We start from the raw sequence: 17176 nt of genomic DNA, 5'->3' as shown, positions 1-17176 counted from the left end.
ACCCATCCACTACCACCCTCTGGGTGCGGCCCTCCAACCAGTTAGCGACCCATTTGACTGTCATCATTACCAAACCCCTTGGAGTGACAAATTAACCAGATTTTACTGTTTGAAACAATTTTTGTTTTCTTCTATGGTATGGTTAGAAAAGGCTTTCCAACAAATCCTTTTTTCCAGCACCAGACCAGGAAACAGATTGGGCTACTATCACTATTAGTACAAGGAAAAGGTTTTGTGCAACTCTATTACCAGAGGAAGTTACGGTACCCAAAAGAATATGTTTCTGTATCTGTCACTGGCGATCTTAGGGTGTGGGAACAATTAGTACACAGTATAAGCATGTTAGATGACAATTCTTTTGTAGAGCTATTAAACTGTGTATTTGCTTGGTTAAGACCTTGCAGTCAGCTAGTTGTTGAAAAAGCCAACTATGATACTTGTGGGTACAATTTTTATGGATGTACCTGAATAACAAACAACTGAAAATCCAATACTAATCTTTACGTCTGTCTACTCATCAAAAAGTGATTGATTCTGCTTACCTTAAGGTCTCTATGGACTAAACCTTCAGAATGAATATATTCCACTCCTTTCACTATTTGTTTAAATATGTTTAGAGAGACACCCTGGTTATGCTGCTTTCCTCTTTGCTCATCAATCCAATGCATTAGTGTCCCTTTCTCACAAAATTCCATTTGGATGAAAAGGCAAGAATATAATCGGCACTTTCTTTGACTATAAAAGAAAAAATATAAATCAAATCATTAAAACAATTTAGATATTTCAGTTAAATAACGTGAATGCACTGCAGAATTGATTTTTAATTACCTTGAATTGTTCTCATCAAAGATGAAGTCATCCCCAGACCAACAAGTGTAATACCTTATGATATTTTCATGGCTGAGATTTGATAGTGCTTCTACTTCACGTTTTACTTTACTGTTTAAACAAACACATATTTCCATTACTTAACTGAAAAATTTCTATAAAAATTACAGCAAAAGCTCTATTATCCAGCATCCCCAGGAATGGGGGATGCCGAATAACAAAATATGCCAGTGAAAGGCCCGGGCTGCCGCTTCTTATGCCGTGTCTGGGGCATCCCTCCACCCCCCACTCCCGCCACATCACCCGCCCTCCCACTGCATCACCGTCCCTCCTATGGGCCCTGTGGGCCAGGCGGGACAAGGAGGCAGGTCCTGCACAGCTCCACACAGCCTGTTATGTCCCTGGGCCATGGGGACTTGGCAGCACAGGCTGCTTTGACCCAGGGCATGGGGGCTCAGAGAAACTGGAGTGCCATGGTGGGCACTTCTGGTTTCACTTTTCCTTAGAAAAAGGGAGGGAAAGATTGCAGCAAGATCTGGATAGGTTACAGGAGTGGGCTAATATAAACAGGATGTATTTCAATACCGACAAGTGCAGGGTGCTGCACTTGGGCAGTAGTAACCAGCAGCACGCTTATAAGATGGGAAACTCCCTTCTTGAGAGCACAGAGGCAGAAAGGGATCTTGGAGTCATTATTGACTCCAAGATGAACATGGGCCGACAATGCGAGGTCACGGTTGGCAGGGCTAACCGGACCTTGTCGTGCATCCACAGGTACATCTCAAGTAGAGCCAGGGAGGTGATCCTCCCCCTCTATGCGATGCTGGTTAGGCCACAGCCGGAGTACTGTGTCCAGTTCTGTGCACCCTATTTCAGGAGGGATGTGGACAACATTGAGAGGGTCCAGAGGAGGGCCACCCGCATGATCCAGGGACAACAGGGCAGACCCTACATTGAAAGACTGTGGGACCTAAACCTGCTCAGCCTTCACAAGAGAAGGCTGAGGGGGGACCTGGTGACTGTCTATAAACTCACTAGAGGAGGACCAGAAGGGGTTGGGGGAGACACTGTTACCCCTAGCGCCCCCTGGCATGACAAGGAACAATGGACACAAATTATTGGAATGTCAGTTTAGATTAGACATCCGCAAGAACTACTTCACAGTTAGGGTGGCTAGGAGCTGGAACCAACTTCCTAGGGAAGTGGTGCTGGCTCCTACCCTGGGGATCTTTAAGAAGAGGCTTGATGCCTACCTGGCTGGACTCATTTAAGTCCAGTCTTTTCTCCCACCCAGACAGGGGGGTCGGACTTGAAGATCTACAAGGTCCCTTCCCACCCTACTTCTATGATTCTATGATTAGAAGCCGGCATGCCGGCTAACAGAGCATGCTGCCTTGTAATGTGCCGGTTACCAGAGAGTTTACTGTACTAGAGAAATTAAAAACAGGAAATCAAGCAGCAACAATAATCATTAGGTTTTTGTATCTCTACTTTGGATTATTTTAAAAGTAAATATACTTTCAAATAGGAACTGAAAATCATGTCTCCAAAATGTGTTCTATTCTCTATGCATCCCTGTCCTTCACTGCGGTATGCTCAGTCACTCCAAGTACTGACATTCTTACCCCCAAGAGAACCATAGATAAACAATGTAGAGAGTGGGTCCAATCCATACTAACAGAGAAAAAATTAGCAGGCAAAGATTCCAATCCTGTAAACATTACTGCACATAACTTAGTACAGGCAGTCCTCAACTTGCAACGTTTCAAGTAACGTTTCGCATTTATAAACGTTTATAAATTGACACCCTGTTTCAACTTTCTGACATCAGTTTCAACTTTACAATGCTTGATCCGATGTGATGCCATGCCAGTGAACAAGTTCACTGGGTCACTCAACTCCCTGGAAGAACATCTGTCCAAACTTCTTTGGACACTTTCTTTAAGAAAGCAAACAAGACTCCAGAAAATCCTGCAGCCGAGACTCCTGAGAAGACTCCAGCCAAGAATCCTTCAAGAAGTCCAACCAAGAGCCCGTAAAAAATTCCAAAGTAATTTCAAAGAAGTCCTTCCAAATCAATATGATTGCTATTTACAATATAACTACATTAATGTAGCTATATTATTCATCTATAATTGATCGAGTACAAAATTCTGGGGTATTTTTGGTGAAAATAGGGTACTGGGCCTTGGTTCAGAAACAAATCGCCCATTTATAACATTGTTTCTTACGAGAAAATCGGTTCCGAATTACAACGTTTTGACTTAAGATGCAGTTTTCAGCAACCAGTTATATCGTGAGTCTGAGGACTGCCTATACCTCGATTTTTGTCTCTATATGCAAAGTGACTTCAGTGAAAATATCTGCATTTAAAAAAGACCTGTTGGACTGTGGCATATATTTATTAGAGTAATAGAATTATCATAGAAAATGAGGTTTGGAAGGGACCTCAGGAGGTCATCTAGTGCAACCCCCTGCTCAAAGCAGAACCATCCCCAAGCAGATCATTCCAGCCAGGGCTTTATCCAGCCAGGCCTTAAAAACCTCCAAGGATGGAGAGTCCACCACCTTTCTTGGTAAACCAGTCCAGTGCTTCACCACCCTCCTAGTGAGAAATTCTTTCCTAATATCCAACCTAAACTTCCCTTGCTGCAACTTGAGACCATTGCTCCTTGTTCTGTCATCTGCCCCCAGTGAGAACAGTCCAGCTCCATCCTCTTTCGAATCCCCCTTCAGGTAGTTAAAGGCTGCTATTAAATCCCCCCTCAGCCTTCTCTTCTCCAGACTAAAGAAGTCCAGTTCCCTCAGACTCCTCCTAAGTCACATGCCCCTGACCTCTCTAACTATTTTCATTACCCTCTGCTAGACTCTCTCATCCTTTCCACATCCACATCCTTTCTATAGTGGGGGGCCCAAAACTGGATACTACCCCAGATGTGGCTTCACTGGTGCCAAATAGAGGGGAATAATTACTTCCCTCGATCTGCTGGCAACACTTGTACTAATGCAGCCCAGTACACTGTAAGCCTTCTTCAAAGGCACACTGTTGACTCATATCCAGCTTATTGTCCACTGTAATCCCCAGGTCCTTTTCTGCAGAGCTGCTGCATAGCCAACTGGTCCCAAGCCTGCACTGGTGCATGGGATTCTTTCATCCTAAGTGCAGGACTTTGCACTTGTCCTTGTTGAACCTCATAAGATTTTTTTTGGTCCAATCCTCCAATTTGCCTGGGTCTCTCTGAATCCTAGCTCTATCCTCTAGCATATCTACTACTTCCCACAGCCTGGCATTACCTGCAAGCTTGTTGAGGATGCACTTCATCCCACCTTCTAGATTGTTAATAAAGTTATTGAACAAAGCCAACTCCAGGGCCAACCCTGGGGCACTCCACTTGAGACCGGCTGCCAACAAGACTTCGAATGATTGGTCACTACCTCTTCAGCCCAACAATCCAGCCAGCTTTCTACACCTTACAGTCCATTCATCCGACCCATACTTCCTTAGCTTGCTTGCAAGACTGCTGTGGGAGACCATATCAAAAGCCTTGCTAAAATCAAGGACACCACATTGACCAGCATCTCATCATAGAAAGAAATCAGGTTGGTCAGGCATGACTTGCCCTTGGTGAATCCATGCTGACTGTTCCTGATCACTTTCTTCTCCCAAGTACTTAGAAGTAGATTCTTTGAGGATCTGATACATGATTTTTCTGGAGACTGAGATGAGGCTGACCAGTCTGTAGTTCCCTGGATCCTCTTTCTTCCCTTCCTTAAAGACAGGCACTATATTTGCCCTTTTCCAATCATCTGGGACCTTCCCCAATCACCACGAGTTTTCAAAGATAAGGCCAGCACCTCTGCTATCACAGCAGCCAAGTCCCTCAGCACCCTCAGATGCATTGCTTCCAGTACTATGGACTTGTACATGTCCAGCTTCTCTAAATTAATGTATTTTCATCTTATGAACTATTTTAACCTCACCTGTAAACAAACTAAAACCATTTATTTGAAGAACAGCTAGAATTCACATTTAATTTACTTCTCAGGATTGCGAGCAGCAACTGCCCACAGGCGCCACTGGCAGCTGTGGCAGCGGCCAGTCGCAGGGAGTGCATCGCCAATCTATCTCATGGGTGCACGTGCACCCCCTACACCTTGCCAATGCCCGCCTGCAGGTGGCTACATATTGCACCAAGTGGGAGGAGCAAGGGGAGCAGTGCAGCACCTGGCAGACTGCCACTGCACTGGGAACAGCCCTGCTACAAGCTGCGTGTGCTGGTCAGAAGCATAGCACAGGCTGCCCCAGTGAGAACCAGTGGGTCTCAGCCCCATGCAGATTGCTGAGGTGGCCGCCATGGGCCAGTTCCAGTCAGCTGACAGGCAGGATCCGGCCTGCAGGCCATATTTTGCCCGCTCATGGATTATGGTCTTTTCAGTAAGTGGCTCAATGACAGAAAAAACAATGACAAAATTTTATAAAAAGTTTATCCAAATGTTAAAAAAACTGGATCATACAGAAGGGAAAATATTTAAATAGCTACAGCAGCGTTACAAACAATTTAAATGACACTGTTCCCTAAATAAAAGCAAATAAATGTACAGTACTTACTCATCAAGCGTAACCTGTTTAATAGCATAGGTTTTCCCATCGTATTTGTGTTTTGCTTTGAAAACATTCGCAAATCCACCAGAACCAATAAACTCTATACCTTCAAAATCCTTGAGAAATCTTAGGGGAGAAAATATAAAGCATTCTTAGTACAATTACGTAACATTATATTTCAAACGTATGTATCTGACCATCTGACCCTGCAAGGCCTGGAGTGACCCCTGAATAATGTTAGGCGTCTTTTACAGGAGCAAGTCTTCACAGGGTAAAGCAAAGTCTCAAGGAGAGCCAAAATTTAAGCGAGTGAGTTGTTTTTATATTTAGAAAATACTTCATTCAAGAGACAAAATCAGAACAGCGCATTTTGCTAGGAATTACTGATATAAACAAAATAAGCTAAACTAAGGTAAGCTAAGCTAAAATACAGCCTTAACCCCAAGTGTTAGTTTGCACACATTCTTTAAAACAATTTTTTCTATCCCACCTTTTTTAAAAACATGCCAACCTATTAGTGTACTGCATCACTGCAATCACTCATTAAAACTTACGTAAAAGCTTTTTCTCACCTTCCATTCATTGTGTACTTATTTTCCTTCATCTCCGGATGTGAGAATTTAGGTGCCAGTGTCACTCCTCCTCTTAGAAATAAAAGAAAATTTAAAATGAAATCTTGTGTGTGTGGAATTCTATTTTATATATATGATTTTGACAAGTGAAAAAGCAACTAAACAGGGTTTGCAATATAATGTTAGAACATGTAATAGCTAGACACGAAATAAGTATGTACCTCTTAGATTTCACAGCATTCCTGGAAATTGCCTAAACCAAAAGAGAGAGAAAAAAAGGACTAAAATGTATTTATTTATTACTTTTACACATCATTATGTTTCATTATTTATAGCTTAGGATGTGGCTGACAGTTATCCATAGATATGGTCATGCTGAGTGACTAGTAATTTCTTTGTATTGTACCTCAATATAAATTTCATATGAAAGCCAGGTAGAGCATTATTATTCTTTTCAAATAATTTAATTTGCATGTAAAATACAAACACAGCTCCATTAGCATCCATGGATCTGTCACTGTCAATGCCACCCACAAAAATCAGCCTGTAGTATGTAGATAGTAATAATGGAAAAAATCATGGTGAAAACGTAAACATTTTATCACAAGCAGAGCAGGGCAACTCTGTGCCTGGGACAGCCATGATGCACAGGGCAGTGCTGGCTGCTGCCATGCCAATCATGGCAGCATAGCCTGCTACTACATGGCGGTAGCTGCTTTTGCGTCCCCTGACAAAACTGTTACCCAGAGTTGCTAACTCCAGTTGCCCCTCATTAGTTATGTTGCTTCATTTTATAAAAATGATATACATGCTGTCATGCTAACCTTCATGGGTAAAAGGAGGAAAATTGATATGATTTCCTAAAACTCACTTGGCTCTAGCTTTAAGAGGCTACTGAAAGAAACAGTTAACTCTTGTGGGAAAATGTGACACACTGTTTTTAGCTTTAAGCCTCTGGCATATCACAATATAAAACTGAAGCCTAGAGCTATTCCCCAAAACAAAATAAACCTCAACATACTGCCCTGAAATCCCAGGCCAGCAAACCAGATATACTTTTTGAACTTCCAAAATTTAGGTCACAGGAGATGATAGCATATCCTATTTAACCTATGTACAACTTTAATATTTTGGGGATAGTCACAAGCATCTGAGAATGTTAATTATCTCTCATATTCACTAACAAAAAATATTAGCAATAGAAACAATAATGATAGCCTGAAACATAATTACGGAAAGAAAACTACCCCATTGTACCTGACAAGATGAAGAATTGTCATTTGTTTTTCCTGTGTCAGCTGAGTTCAGAGAGTAAGCATCACTAAAGAAGGAAAAATGAATTTCAGAATCTGCTTAAAACAATCCATAAATCAAAACTACAACTCTTGATATAATATAGAAAGGATAATGTGAACAAATTTAAACTACAAAACTTCAGTCATACCACGGTTGTAGTGATTTAATTAAAGTTTATAACAATAACACATTATTTATCTCTATAATGGATTTCATCCAAAGATGTCAATGTGATTTACCAGCTTTAATTCAGTTAGGTATTCACCTTTAATTCAAGTTAGGTATAGGAAAAGATTTCAGTGAAGTGAAGCCAGCTCGCATAGAACACACCAGCTCTTTCACAATGCACAATACAACTGGGAAAATGTGAGTATGGCAATTTTTCACACTAACTACTGACCTAAGTACCAGCATATTAGGTCTATGTCAAGGGTCTCTGTCCCAGGAAAGGAAAATTTCTCACAACTGACTTTCTGTTAAATTTTCCCTTCATTCTCCAAGAATAGGTCATTCCTGCTCATTCATGGCAAGTGAAAAAATAGTACTGCAGAAATTATAAGTCTGGTATAAGAAATTATCAGAAAGAATTGTTTCCTTGTAAAGAGAGTCATAAGAGGAAAATGGCTCCTAGAAAAATCTAATGAAGTGACTTTTTTCTTTCACATACTAACAGAAATGCTTCTAATGGAATAGAATCAGGAAAAAATGCAAAATCTTTATATCACATAAGCTACTTGCAGACATTAAGGAAAAAAATAAAAAATGGTGCTTTACTTTCAAATCTGTTCCTGCACTGAGCCCAGCACATGCCCAGAAGAGGTACTGCATTAGTTGGAACCGGTTCACCAAATGTCTGTATAGATCAGGCACTTTAGTGGGGTTTTTTGGTGCTTTTATGTAATAAAAAGCCACACTAAAGCACCTGATCTATAAAATAAGGTGCCTGATCTATACAGACACTGCAGAGCCAGATCAAACTAACATGCTGCTTCTTCCAGGAAAGCACAGGTTTTTTTGCTTTGTTTTGTAATGTATACTGAAAAAGTTAAATGTACTTGCATTATTGAACTTTATTCTTGGTTTGTAGAGAAAGAAACAGAAATGTCAAATAAAATTAATGTAAAAATGTGATTATAAATTAATTTTAAAATGCATTTATTATATTTGAAGACAGGGTTAGAGATTGCCTAAAACTCTCTCAGGTACTCTATCTGTAACAAACAAATACACTTTGGTAGGCATCACAGTATTAACAGATTCAACTTACTTTGATACTGATTGAGGTGTTACCTCACTGGTATCACTAGATTCATCAGCTGTGGAACTGGCAATAGAGGGTTGGTCCTCTGTCTGTAAAATAAATAAATTACCTAACCATAAGAGCCGCCTTTCTAAAATGGGAAAAAAATGCTTAACATAGTACGAGAGGCGAAATCCTCACTCTACTGACTTCCATGTAACCAGGAATTTTATTCCTGGTTTTAAACTTGCCTCCTTTTCCACATCTCCAATTAAATATGAGCATAAAAAAAGTACATAAAATGTCCTTTGACCCGATCATGTCCACAAGCCAAATAGATATCTAGAGTACATGCTCTCATTCACAGGAGTTAAAAAGAAGGGAAGTGACATCTTTAAAGTAAAACCCCTTTAAAAATCAGAACATAATAAAGATAATAGTTAATTAAAGGGCAAAGCTTTCACAGTTGTCAACTTCACCTCATCATGTATATGAAAAATGAGATGCATGTGCACAAACTTGTACATATATAAAATATATTAACAGAAAATGTAATTTTTCAGTGTGCACACACATGCAATAACTGTGTGAGCAAAATAAAAAACAACCAAAAATTGTGTTGCAAATTTAGTCATATGAAAACCTGTCTCTAAGAAATTTCTTGTCTTTTCCTATCATTTTTTCATGTAATAAGCGATGATGAAGTTCATGTTTAAAGGCAGAAAACTACCAGGATGATATCAATTTTAAGAAACCAAAGAATGAGGAAACTCAAAATTAAAATTCCAACAGCCACTTAAAAGGAATCTTTATTCAAAGCATCTAGAATTTCATGCAATCTGTAGTAGCATGACACATTCATTAAATGTAATGTATTTTATTGTTTTATGTATTAAGAATTCTGCAGCAATGCATTATAGTTACCTTTTTCCCTTGAGATTCAAAAATGAAGTTGGGTCTCACTACCTTTTGTTAAGTTATATATTTTAGTTACAACTCATTTGTCACACAGGCAAGCCTGGGTCTGAGTACACTCTGGATTAAAAAAATGTGTTAAGATAACTGGATAATTCTTTCTATTTATGAGATGATAACCTGTGTCCAAGGCTGAAGGTCAGAAAGTGCTATTTATAAACACATGCAGTTGGACAGCTAACTTTAAAAACAGTAGTCTATTAAATATAGGAATATAATATGAATTTTACTTATACTACACTGTAGCATCATCAATAGAAATCTTTGAGGCAAGGGTTTCTCTTCCCTCAAAATGAAACCTAATATATGTTTTTTAATCAAATGATTATGAAGGTACATTTAAAGATAGAGGAAGCAGAAATAAAACTTCCCTGTTCGGATGACATGGAATACATACCCTTGAATTTTCTGAATCAGTTAACCGGTAATATGCTTCTTTTGCTGCAGCATACTTTGCCTCCTGTTTACTATTTCCAATGCCTTTTCCATAAATATTCCCACTAATTTTGCAGGAACAAGTAAACCTGTAGAAAATGTTTAGTGGGAAATAAATGAATATCCATAAATCCTGCATGGCAAGGACTAATTTTATATGCCACTTACATGAGAAAAGGTTTTAAAAGAATAATTTTTTTAACATTCTTTTATATATTTTTGCTTGCAGGTATAAATAATAATTCTGTCAACTGAGGGGGCTCCCAGCCACAAGAGTTCTCTTCTTGCTGCTGCAGGGGGAACCCAGGATCAGGCTCCCCCTGCACCAGCAATAAGGTATGGCGTGCATGTTGCAGGGGTGCATGGTGTGCACCGACAGCTAGGGTGATAGGAAGCAGCTTCAAAGTTATTACAGATTTCCCTCAATTTATGCGGGTTGTGTGTATGTGAATTTGCTCTTACGTGATAAGCATTTTTAGACCCACAATTGTTATATGCGAGGTAAACTTGCTCTTATGCAGTTGGCTTAGGTGCCCCCCACCCCCCATCCAAGTAGGTAAGTCTGTAGGGGAAGGGGAAAGGGCCAGGGGGCCCCACTCACCTCAGCCCCTGCTGCAGCAGCCCTGGGAGTGGCTGGCACCAGCTGTCTGCAGCCACTGTGCTGTACCATGCTCCCCCTGTCCCCACTCAGCTCTGCTCCTGGGCTGCACCGCACCCTTGTTAAAAATGCGCAGCTTGCATCTTGCACCTGATAAGAAAGAAATACTGCCCAAGGCTCCTTTCTCCCCCGGTCCCGCCTTAGCCTTTCTCACGCTGATACAGAAGCTGGAATTCAATTGACTGTGGCCGTGGGGTATGAACTTTTGGCGAACTGTTGTAGTTTCTGGGCATGCTTAATAAGCTGATGCATATTTACCTCTCCGCCCTGCATACTTAAGTAGCTAATTATACTATATATGCGATGTATGCAATGATGTAACTACATGTATGCTTGTATGAAACGGAAGTAGCTGTAAGAGTTCCGGTGTCTGCACACGTGCTCAGGAGAGAGAAGATAAATTCCACTTGCAAACACAATTAGTTTGTCAGAAGCTGATTCGGGCATCAGTGCCCCACTCTGACCTTGTTTGCAAACAAATACATCCTTTTGTACCGGCTGATGTTTGTGTGTCTGTGATTTTTGCAGGCCGCCAAAGAAACAAACCGCTTTTTGCAACACCCTGGTGCAGGCAGCTGGTGTCGGCTACTCCTGGAGCTGCTGCAGCAAGGGCTAGGGTGAGTGCGGACAAGCTGTGCTGTGTCCCATGCTGCCCCGGGCTCCACTTGTTCCCACTCACCCTAGCCCCTGCTGCAGCAGCCCCAGGAGCAGCCAACACCACCTGCCTGCACCAGGGCACGGCACAGCCCAGAAGCTGGGGCGAGTGGGGACAGAACGAGCACAGTGCAACCCAGCAGCTGCAGGCAGCTGGCACCATCTGCTCCCAGGGCTGCTGCAGCAGGGGCTGGGGTGAGTGCCACTCCGTTCCCTCTGCTCTGCTCCCTTGTCCAGCCCTGTGAGCGGCACCCCACCCCTCACATTGTCCCTAGTCCCAGCCTCACTCCCTCTCTTATTGCCATGGGAACCCATCACTATTTGTTACATTATAAAGTGGGTTTGCTTTATGTGAATTTGATTTGTGCACCATTCCCTGGGAATGCATGTACCGCATAAATCGAGGGAAACCTGTACATGTAATTTATGGAATAATTTCGTAATTTATTCCTCTTTTTATCAAGCCATTAGTTGATTGACTGTGTGGCAAGGTGATCACTTAAGTAGTGATTAATCACCCATTAATCACATCTTAAGTTTAACATGTAGATGGAGCCTAAAGTATGCTCGCTTGCTTTCTCTCCCTCTATGTCTCTGTCGTCTGGGAAGATTCCAAACCCAGATGATTCCAAAAACTAATACAAATACACTAAACTTTATTCTAATTACATAAATCAGAGTTATCCAACTTTGGAGCAGCCAGGGACTGCACTCATGTGGACCATGGGAAGGGGTCACATGTTATATAGGCTTCCAACTTCCCATGTCACCAGCACTCCCTGCCAATGAGCCGTATATGACAGCCAAAACCAAAGAAATTAATAAGCAATAAATATGTGCTTCTTAGAGGCATCTGGAACTTTTGTCTAATATAAGGCTTGTATTTTTGTAACCCGCAAATGTAACTTCTGTTTGTGGAACTGATTAGGCCTCAAAGACAAAGCTATAGCTGTGAAATTAGCTGACCTAACAGTTCTTTCTTGCTCAGAATTTAGCCTTGATGATGATAAAAACTGGATTCAACTACCTAGCTTATCCAGCACATTTCAGAAAAGGACATCTCAAAAAAGCATAGAGAGTTCTAAAAGGGCTGGATTTAGGTGGGGTAATGTTAATTTCAAACCTGAAGATGCTGTGTTGCAATTTGCTTATTGGATAAACCCAAATCTGGGTAGTAACCTTTTATAATAATTTTAACACCTTTTAATCCCATAGGGTAATATCTATAAAACAAGATTGTGAACGGCCCTAAGGCCAGCAAATTAGCATAAGACGAGATAGAAAAAGTGCATGCATTAGGTGACCAACAGAAAAAAAAAAGGGAACAGGATGGAAATCAATGTTCCAAGCCCAGACTCCGGACTCCTGGTGTGAGTGAGGATCGGATCCTGATCAAGGGACCTTCCCCGCTAATCCTTCAGACAGCGTTGATCGGGGACAGCTGACTTCGCTGGAATCACCTGGCACACTACCTGGCATTGAGGGACTGCTAATAAGTTGCCAACCCATGTCTGTCTATCTGTTGTTTTAAACAGCCCAGGGGCTGATATTCTCGCAGTGCATAGCTGGCCTGCAACAGATTGATCTATTTATCTGTTGTTATTATCCGTTATTATTTACTATTAGCTCTTTAATATTGCATTATCTGCTTATTGCATTTATTTCTCTGTTAACTGTTGTGTGTGTAAAGCTATAATAAAGTTGCCATTGTTTTACTCCCAACTCTGCTTCCTCAACCTGGAACCAAACAGCCAAGTGGCTAAATTGATATACTCACAGTGCCCAGCTGGCCTGTGACAGCCACGCCGCACAGGTGCCCACCTTACTGCATTGAACAATTGCTTGGGCCCTTTAGGCCACACCATCCTGTCCTGCTCCCAGGCACAGAGGCAGGAAATAGAAGCAAAAGAAGAGGAGGGAGAGGGAGCCCAGAGACCCAAGCAGCAGTAGCAGCCAGAGTAGTATAGGGACTGGCATCCAGCCAGGAGTCCATGGACTACAAATTAACCCCTTGCAGGTTGTATATGGGTGAAAGGCCATCAGTTGGACAGCCCTGACACAAACAACCCCATGGGCTTTAGTGATCCTACAATATATCAGCATAGCTAGGGCCTCCACAACCTGAGGTTTAACACAACTATCTTAAGTTAGGATTTTATACTGATATAATTCAGTGTATGGATGAACTGTTGTTTTGTTTAGCTTTTCTCTTTTTGCAGTGAAGACACGGCCCAAACTGCTTAGCAGCTCTGTAGAATCCTAGCCTACTTTATTGTCTCCATCATTTCCTGATGATCTAACAAGTATTTTGGAAGTTTCCTGCTCCTGATACATATAAATACACATGCACACTCTTCATGATATGCCAGGTGTGGCCACTTGACCAGTTTTGGTAAGCTGGTATGGAGTCCAGTAGGAATGGATTTTCATTTTCTGTGATTTACTAATTTGGTAATTTCTGTAACTACAAAGGTGTCCACAACATGAACAGTCCCCAGCCTAAGTCTGAGAAATTCAGCTTTTGTTCCTTTGATTTTAGGTCTTTTTAACTAGCTTCTCCATTTTGTTTTTGGAAATGCCTCTTTCTAAGCCTAATGTCACAAGACGACTTCGAGGATATGGACACACATTTAGAGCCGTTTCAAAAAGGGGAACATCCGAAAAGGGGAGCTGATGACTGAAAGTGTGCAGCAGCTGTTACGTTCTAACAAGTTATGTGTGGACAAACTGGGAATAATGCAAACATAGCAAAGCAGTGCCAACTTTAACCCTGGTGAAACGGTGTTAAAGCTGGAGCTGTTTTGTTATATTTGTAGCAAGAGTTCCTCCTCTCCTTTTGAAACACTTGCAAATGTGCATACCTTAATATGTCCATACCCTGATACAATTCTCCCATCAAACATGTTGAAGTAAATTACCTTGGGATCATTACAGCCCAACAGATCAATCAGTTTTGGACTTAATATAAAGTAAAGAAAAATATTTTTATCTATGGAGCTAGCTTGGTTTATGGCACCAGGTTTATGGCACCAAGATTTGTCTGAACTCTGTCCTTTAGTGACTTTACTTGGTTCATGTATCTTTAGTTGCAAAGCTGCTGCTGCTGCAGCCACTGGGAGACCTGCTTGGCTTGCCCAGCATCCTACTCACACTATGCAGGAGGTAGGGAAGTAGCAGAGCAGGGCGGAGCTACAGCTAGGTGGGGGCAGGAAGTGTAGAGCTGAAGCTGGAGCTGGCAGCAACGTGGCACCCATGCCCAGCGGGGCAGCAGGGACACAGACCTCCGGTGGGCAGGGTGTGGGTGCGAGGGAGGGTGTAGGGAACTCCCCACACACACACACACCCACACCTTCTCCTGCATGACGCACAGCCCTCATTGGCAGCAGCAGCAGGAGGTGGCCAGTTCCTCCACCTGCTGTTGTTGCCACTGGGAGATGGGTGTGGGGGGTCCCCACAGTCCCCCATCCTATTGCCCGCTCCACAGCCACACCCCATCACAAACCCCCCTTACACCCCACCATACACACAGCCCTTTGCCCCACACACAATATATAGGAATAAGATTATTTCTGGAGTTTTTATGCAATCACCTCTATATTTCAATGAGGTAAGGAGACTAGTTGGGGAGGCACTGAGATCCCAGAGGGGAGGGGAGTTGGGAGTCCGAGAAGAGTGGTTGTTCCTTAAGGAGATGATCCTCCAAGCCCAAAGGGTGACAATCCCAATGCGGAATAAAGTGGGCAAGAGCGCTCAAAAGTCCCCATGGCTCACCAAAACCAACCAGGAATGTCTCAAAGCTAAAAAGGAGGCGCACACCCAATGGAAGGGAGGGGCCATCACCAAGGAGGATTATACCTCTATTGCTGAAGACTGTAAGGGGCTGTTAGGAAGGCTAAGGCAGAGATGGAACTGGGACTAGCAACCTGGCTCAAGGATAACAGGAAGTCCTTTTTTAAATACATAGTGGGTAAAAAGAAGGTACCGGGTAATGTACAGCCTCTGCAGGACACGTTAGGAAATCTGGTGGTTACACCAGATAACAAAACTAACCTTTTTAACAATTTCTTTGCCTCCATTTTTTTGAGCAGGGCCCGGGGCACCCCCCCCACCGGGATTCCTGACAGATCCAGGGGAGGCACTGCCAGGCCCAGGGTCAGTGAGGACATAGTCAGGGAACTTCTGGCGGGACTAGATGTGTTCAAATCAGCAGGTCCTGATGATCCCCACCCCAGAGTGCTGAGGGAATTAGCAGAGCTCATTGCGGGACCCCTGGCACAGCTTTACGAGCGCTCATGACTCACAGTGCTCTGGTGATGTGCTGAAAGACTGGAAAAGGGCCAATGTGGTCCCATACCAAGGGCGTCCGGGAATGCCTGATTGCCAAAAAGGCGGCGTACACCAGGTGGAAGTGGGGTGCTATCTCCAAAGAGGAGTGTACCTCCTCTGCTCAGGCCTGTAGGAGGTCTGTCAGGAAAGCTAAGGCGGACATAGAGCTAGGACTAGCGTCCAAGATCAAGGATAATAAAAAGTCCTTTTTCAAATGTATAGGGAGGATGAACAAGGCACTGGGTAATGTGGGGCACCTGCAAAATATGCTGGGCAATCTGGTGGTTGCGCCAGAGGAGAAAGCGGACCTCTTTAACCAATTCTTCACCTCCGTTTTCTTGTGCAGGGACCGGGACTTCCCCGCTGTGATGCAAGACGGACTTGAGGGAAACGCCTCCAGACCTCAGGCTGGGGAGGACCAGCTTAGAGAGCTTCTGGAGGGGCTGGATGCGTTCAAGTCAGGGGGTCCAGATGCTCTCCACCCCACAGTGTTGAGGGAGCTAGCTAGGGTTATTGCAGGGCCCTTGGCACGGCTTTACGAGCACTCGTGGTGCTCGGACCAGGTGCCAGATGACTGGAAGATAGCTAACGTGTTCCCCATCTTCAAAAAAGGGAAGAGAGAGGACCCGGGCAACTACAGGCCCATCAGTCATACTTCTATCCTAGGGAAACTCTTTAAGAAGATCCTCAAGGAGCACATCTGTGATGGGCCGGCTTCAGGGATGATGCTCAAGGGCAACCAGCACAGTTTCATTAGGGGCAGGTCATGTCAGACCAACCTGATTGCCTTTTATGATCAGGTCACAAAAACATTGGATGCAGGTGTCACCGTGGACGTAGTCTTTCTAGACTTCAGCAAGGCCTTTGACACCGTCTCCCACCCCATCCTCATTAAAAAACTAGGCGACTGTGGCATTGATGCCTAAACAGTCAGATGGATTGCAGATTGGCTCAAGGGTCATACTCAGAGGGTGGTGGTGGATGGGTCATATTCAACCTGGGGGGGAAGTGGGCAGCGGAGTCCCTCAGGGCTCGGTCCTTGGGCCCGCGCTGTTCAATTTCTTCATCAGAGATTTGGATGATGGGGTGAAAAGCAACCTGTTTAAATTAGCTGATGATACCAAAATTTGGGGTGAGGTGAGCTAGTTGGGAGGGAAAGATTGCAGCAAGATCTGGATAGGTTACAGGAGTGGGCTAACATAAACAGGATGTGTTTCAATACTGACAAATGCAGGGCAGTAGAAACCAGCAGCACACTTACAGAATGGGAAACTCCCTTCTTGAGAGCACAGAGGCAGAAAGGGATCTCAGCGTCATTACTGATTCCAAGATGAACATGGGCCAACAATGCGAAGTCACGGTTGGCAGGGCTAACCGGACCTTGTCGTGCATCCACAGATGCATCTCAAGTGGGGCCAAGGATGTGATCCTCCCCCTCTGTGCAACGCTGGTCAGGCCACAATTGGAGTACTGTGTCCAGTTCTGTGTGCCCTATTTCAGGAGGGATCTGGACAACATTGAAAGGGTCCAGAGGAGGGCCACCCGCATGATCCGGGGACAACAGGGCAGACCCTACAATGAAAGACTGC

The 17176-nt window shown here is 43.2% G+C and overlaps 1 protein-coding gene across 1 annotated transcript in view; it reads right to left on the bottom strand.

Moving 5' to 3' along the window:
- EIF2AK2 (eukaryotic translation initiation factor 2 alpha kinase 2) overlaps positions 1–17176 on the bottom strand; it is a 39747-nt gene that overhangs the window by 8316 nt on the left and 14255 nt on the right. Inside the window, exons 5-12 of the mRNA XM_019549726.1 lie at positions 9912–10038; positions 8567–8649; positions 7261–7324; positions 6225–6256; positions 6004–6075; positions 5438–5557; positions 829–939; positions 543–735 (exon numbers count right to left, since the gene is read on the bottom strand). Coding sequence (XP_019405271.1) covers positions 543–735; positions 829–939; positions 5438–5557; positions 6004–6075; positions 6225–6256; positions 7261–7324; positions 8567–8649; positions 9912–10038 — 802 coding nt within the window. The remainder of the gene's footprint in view (positions 1–542; positions 736–828; positions 940–5437; positions 5558–6003; positions 6076–6224; positions 6257–7260; positions 7325–8566; positions 8650–9911; positions 10039–17176) is intronic.

Source organism: Crocodylus porosus, unplaced genomic scaffold, assembly GCF_001723895.1.
Source record: "Crocodylus porosus isolate Cpor-Errol unplaced genomic scaffold, CroPor_comp1, whole genome shotgun sequence".
NCBI lineage: Eukaryota > Metazoa > Chordata > Crocodylia > Crocodylidae > Crocodylus > Crocodylus porosus.
The sequence above is the reverse complement of the archived record's forward strand: the minus strand, read 5'-3'. Positions and strand labels throughout refer to the sequence as shown.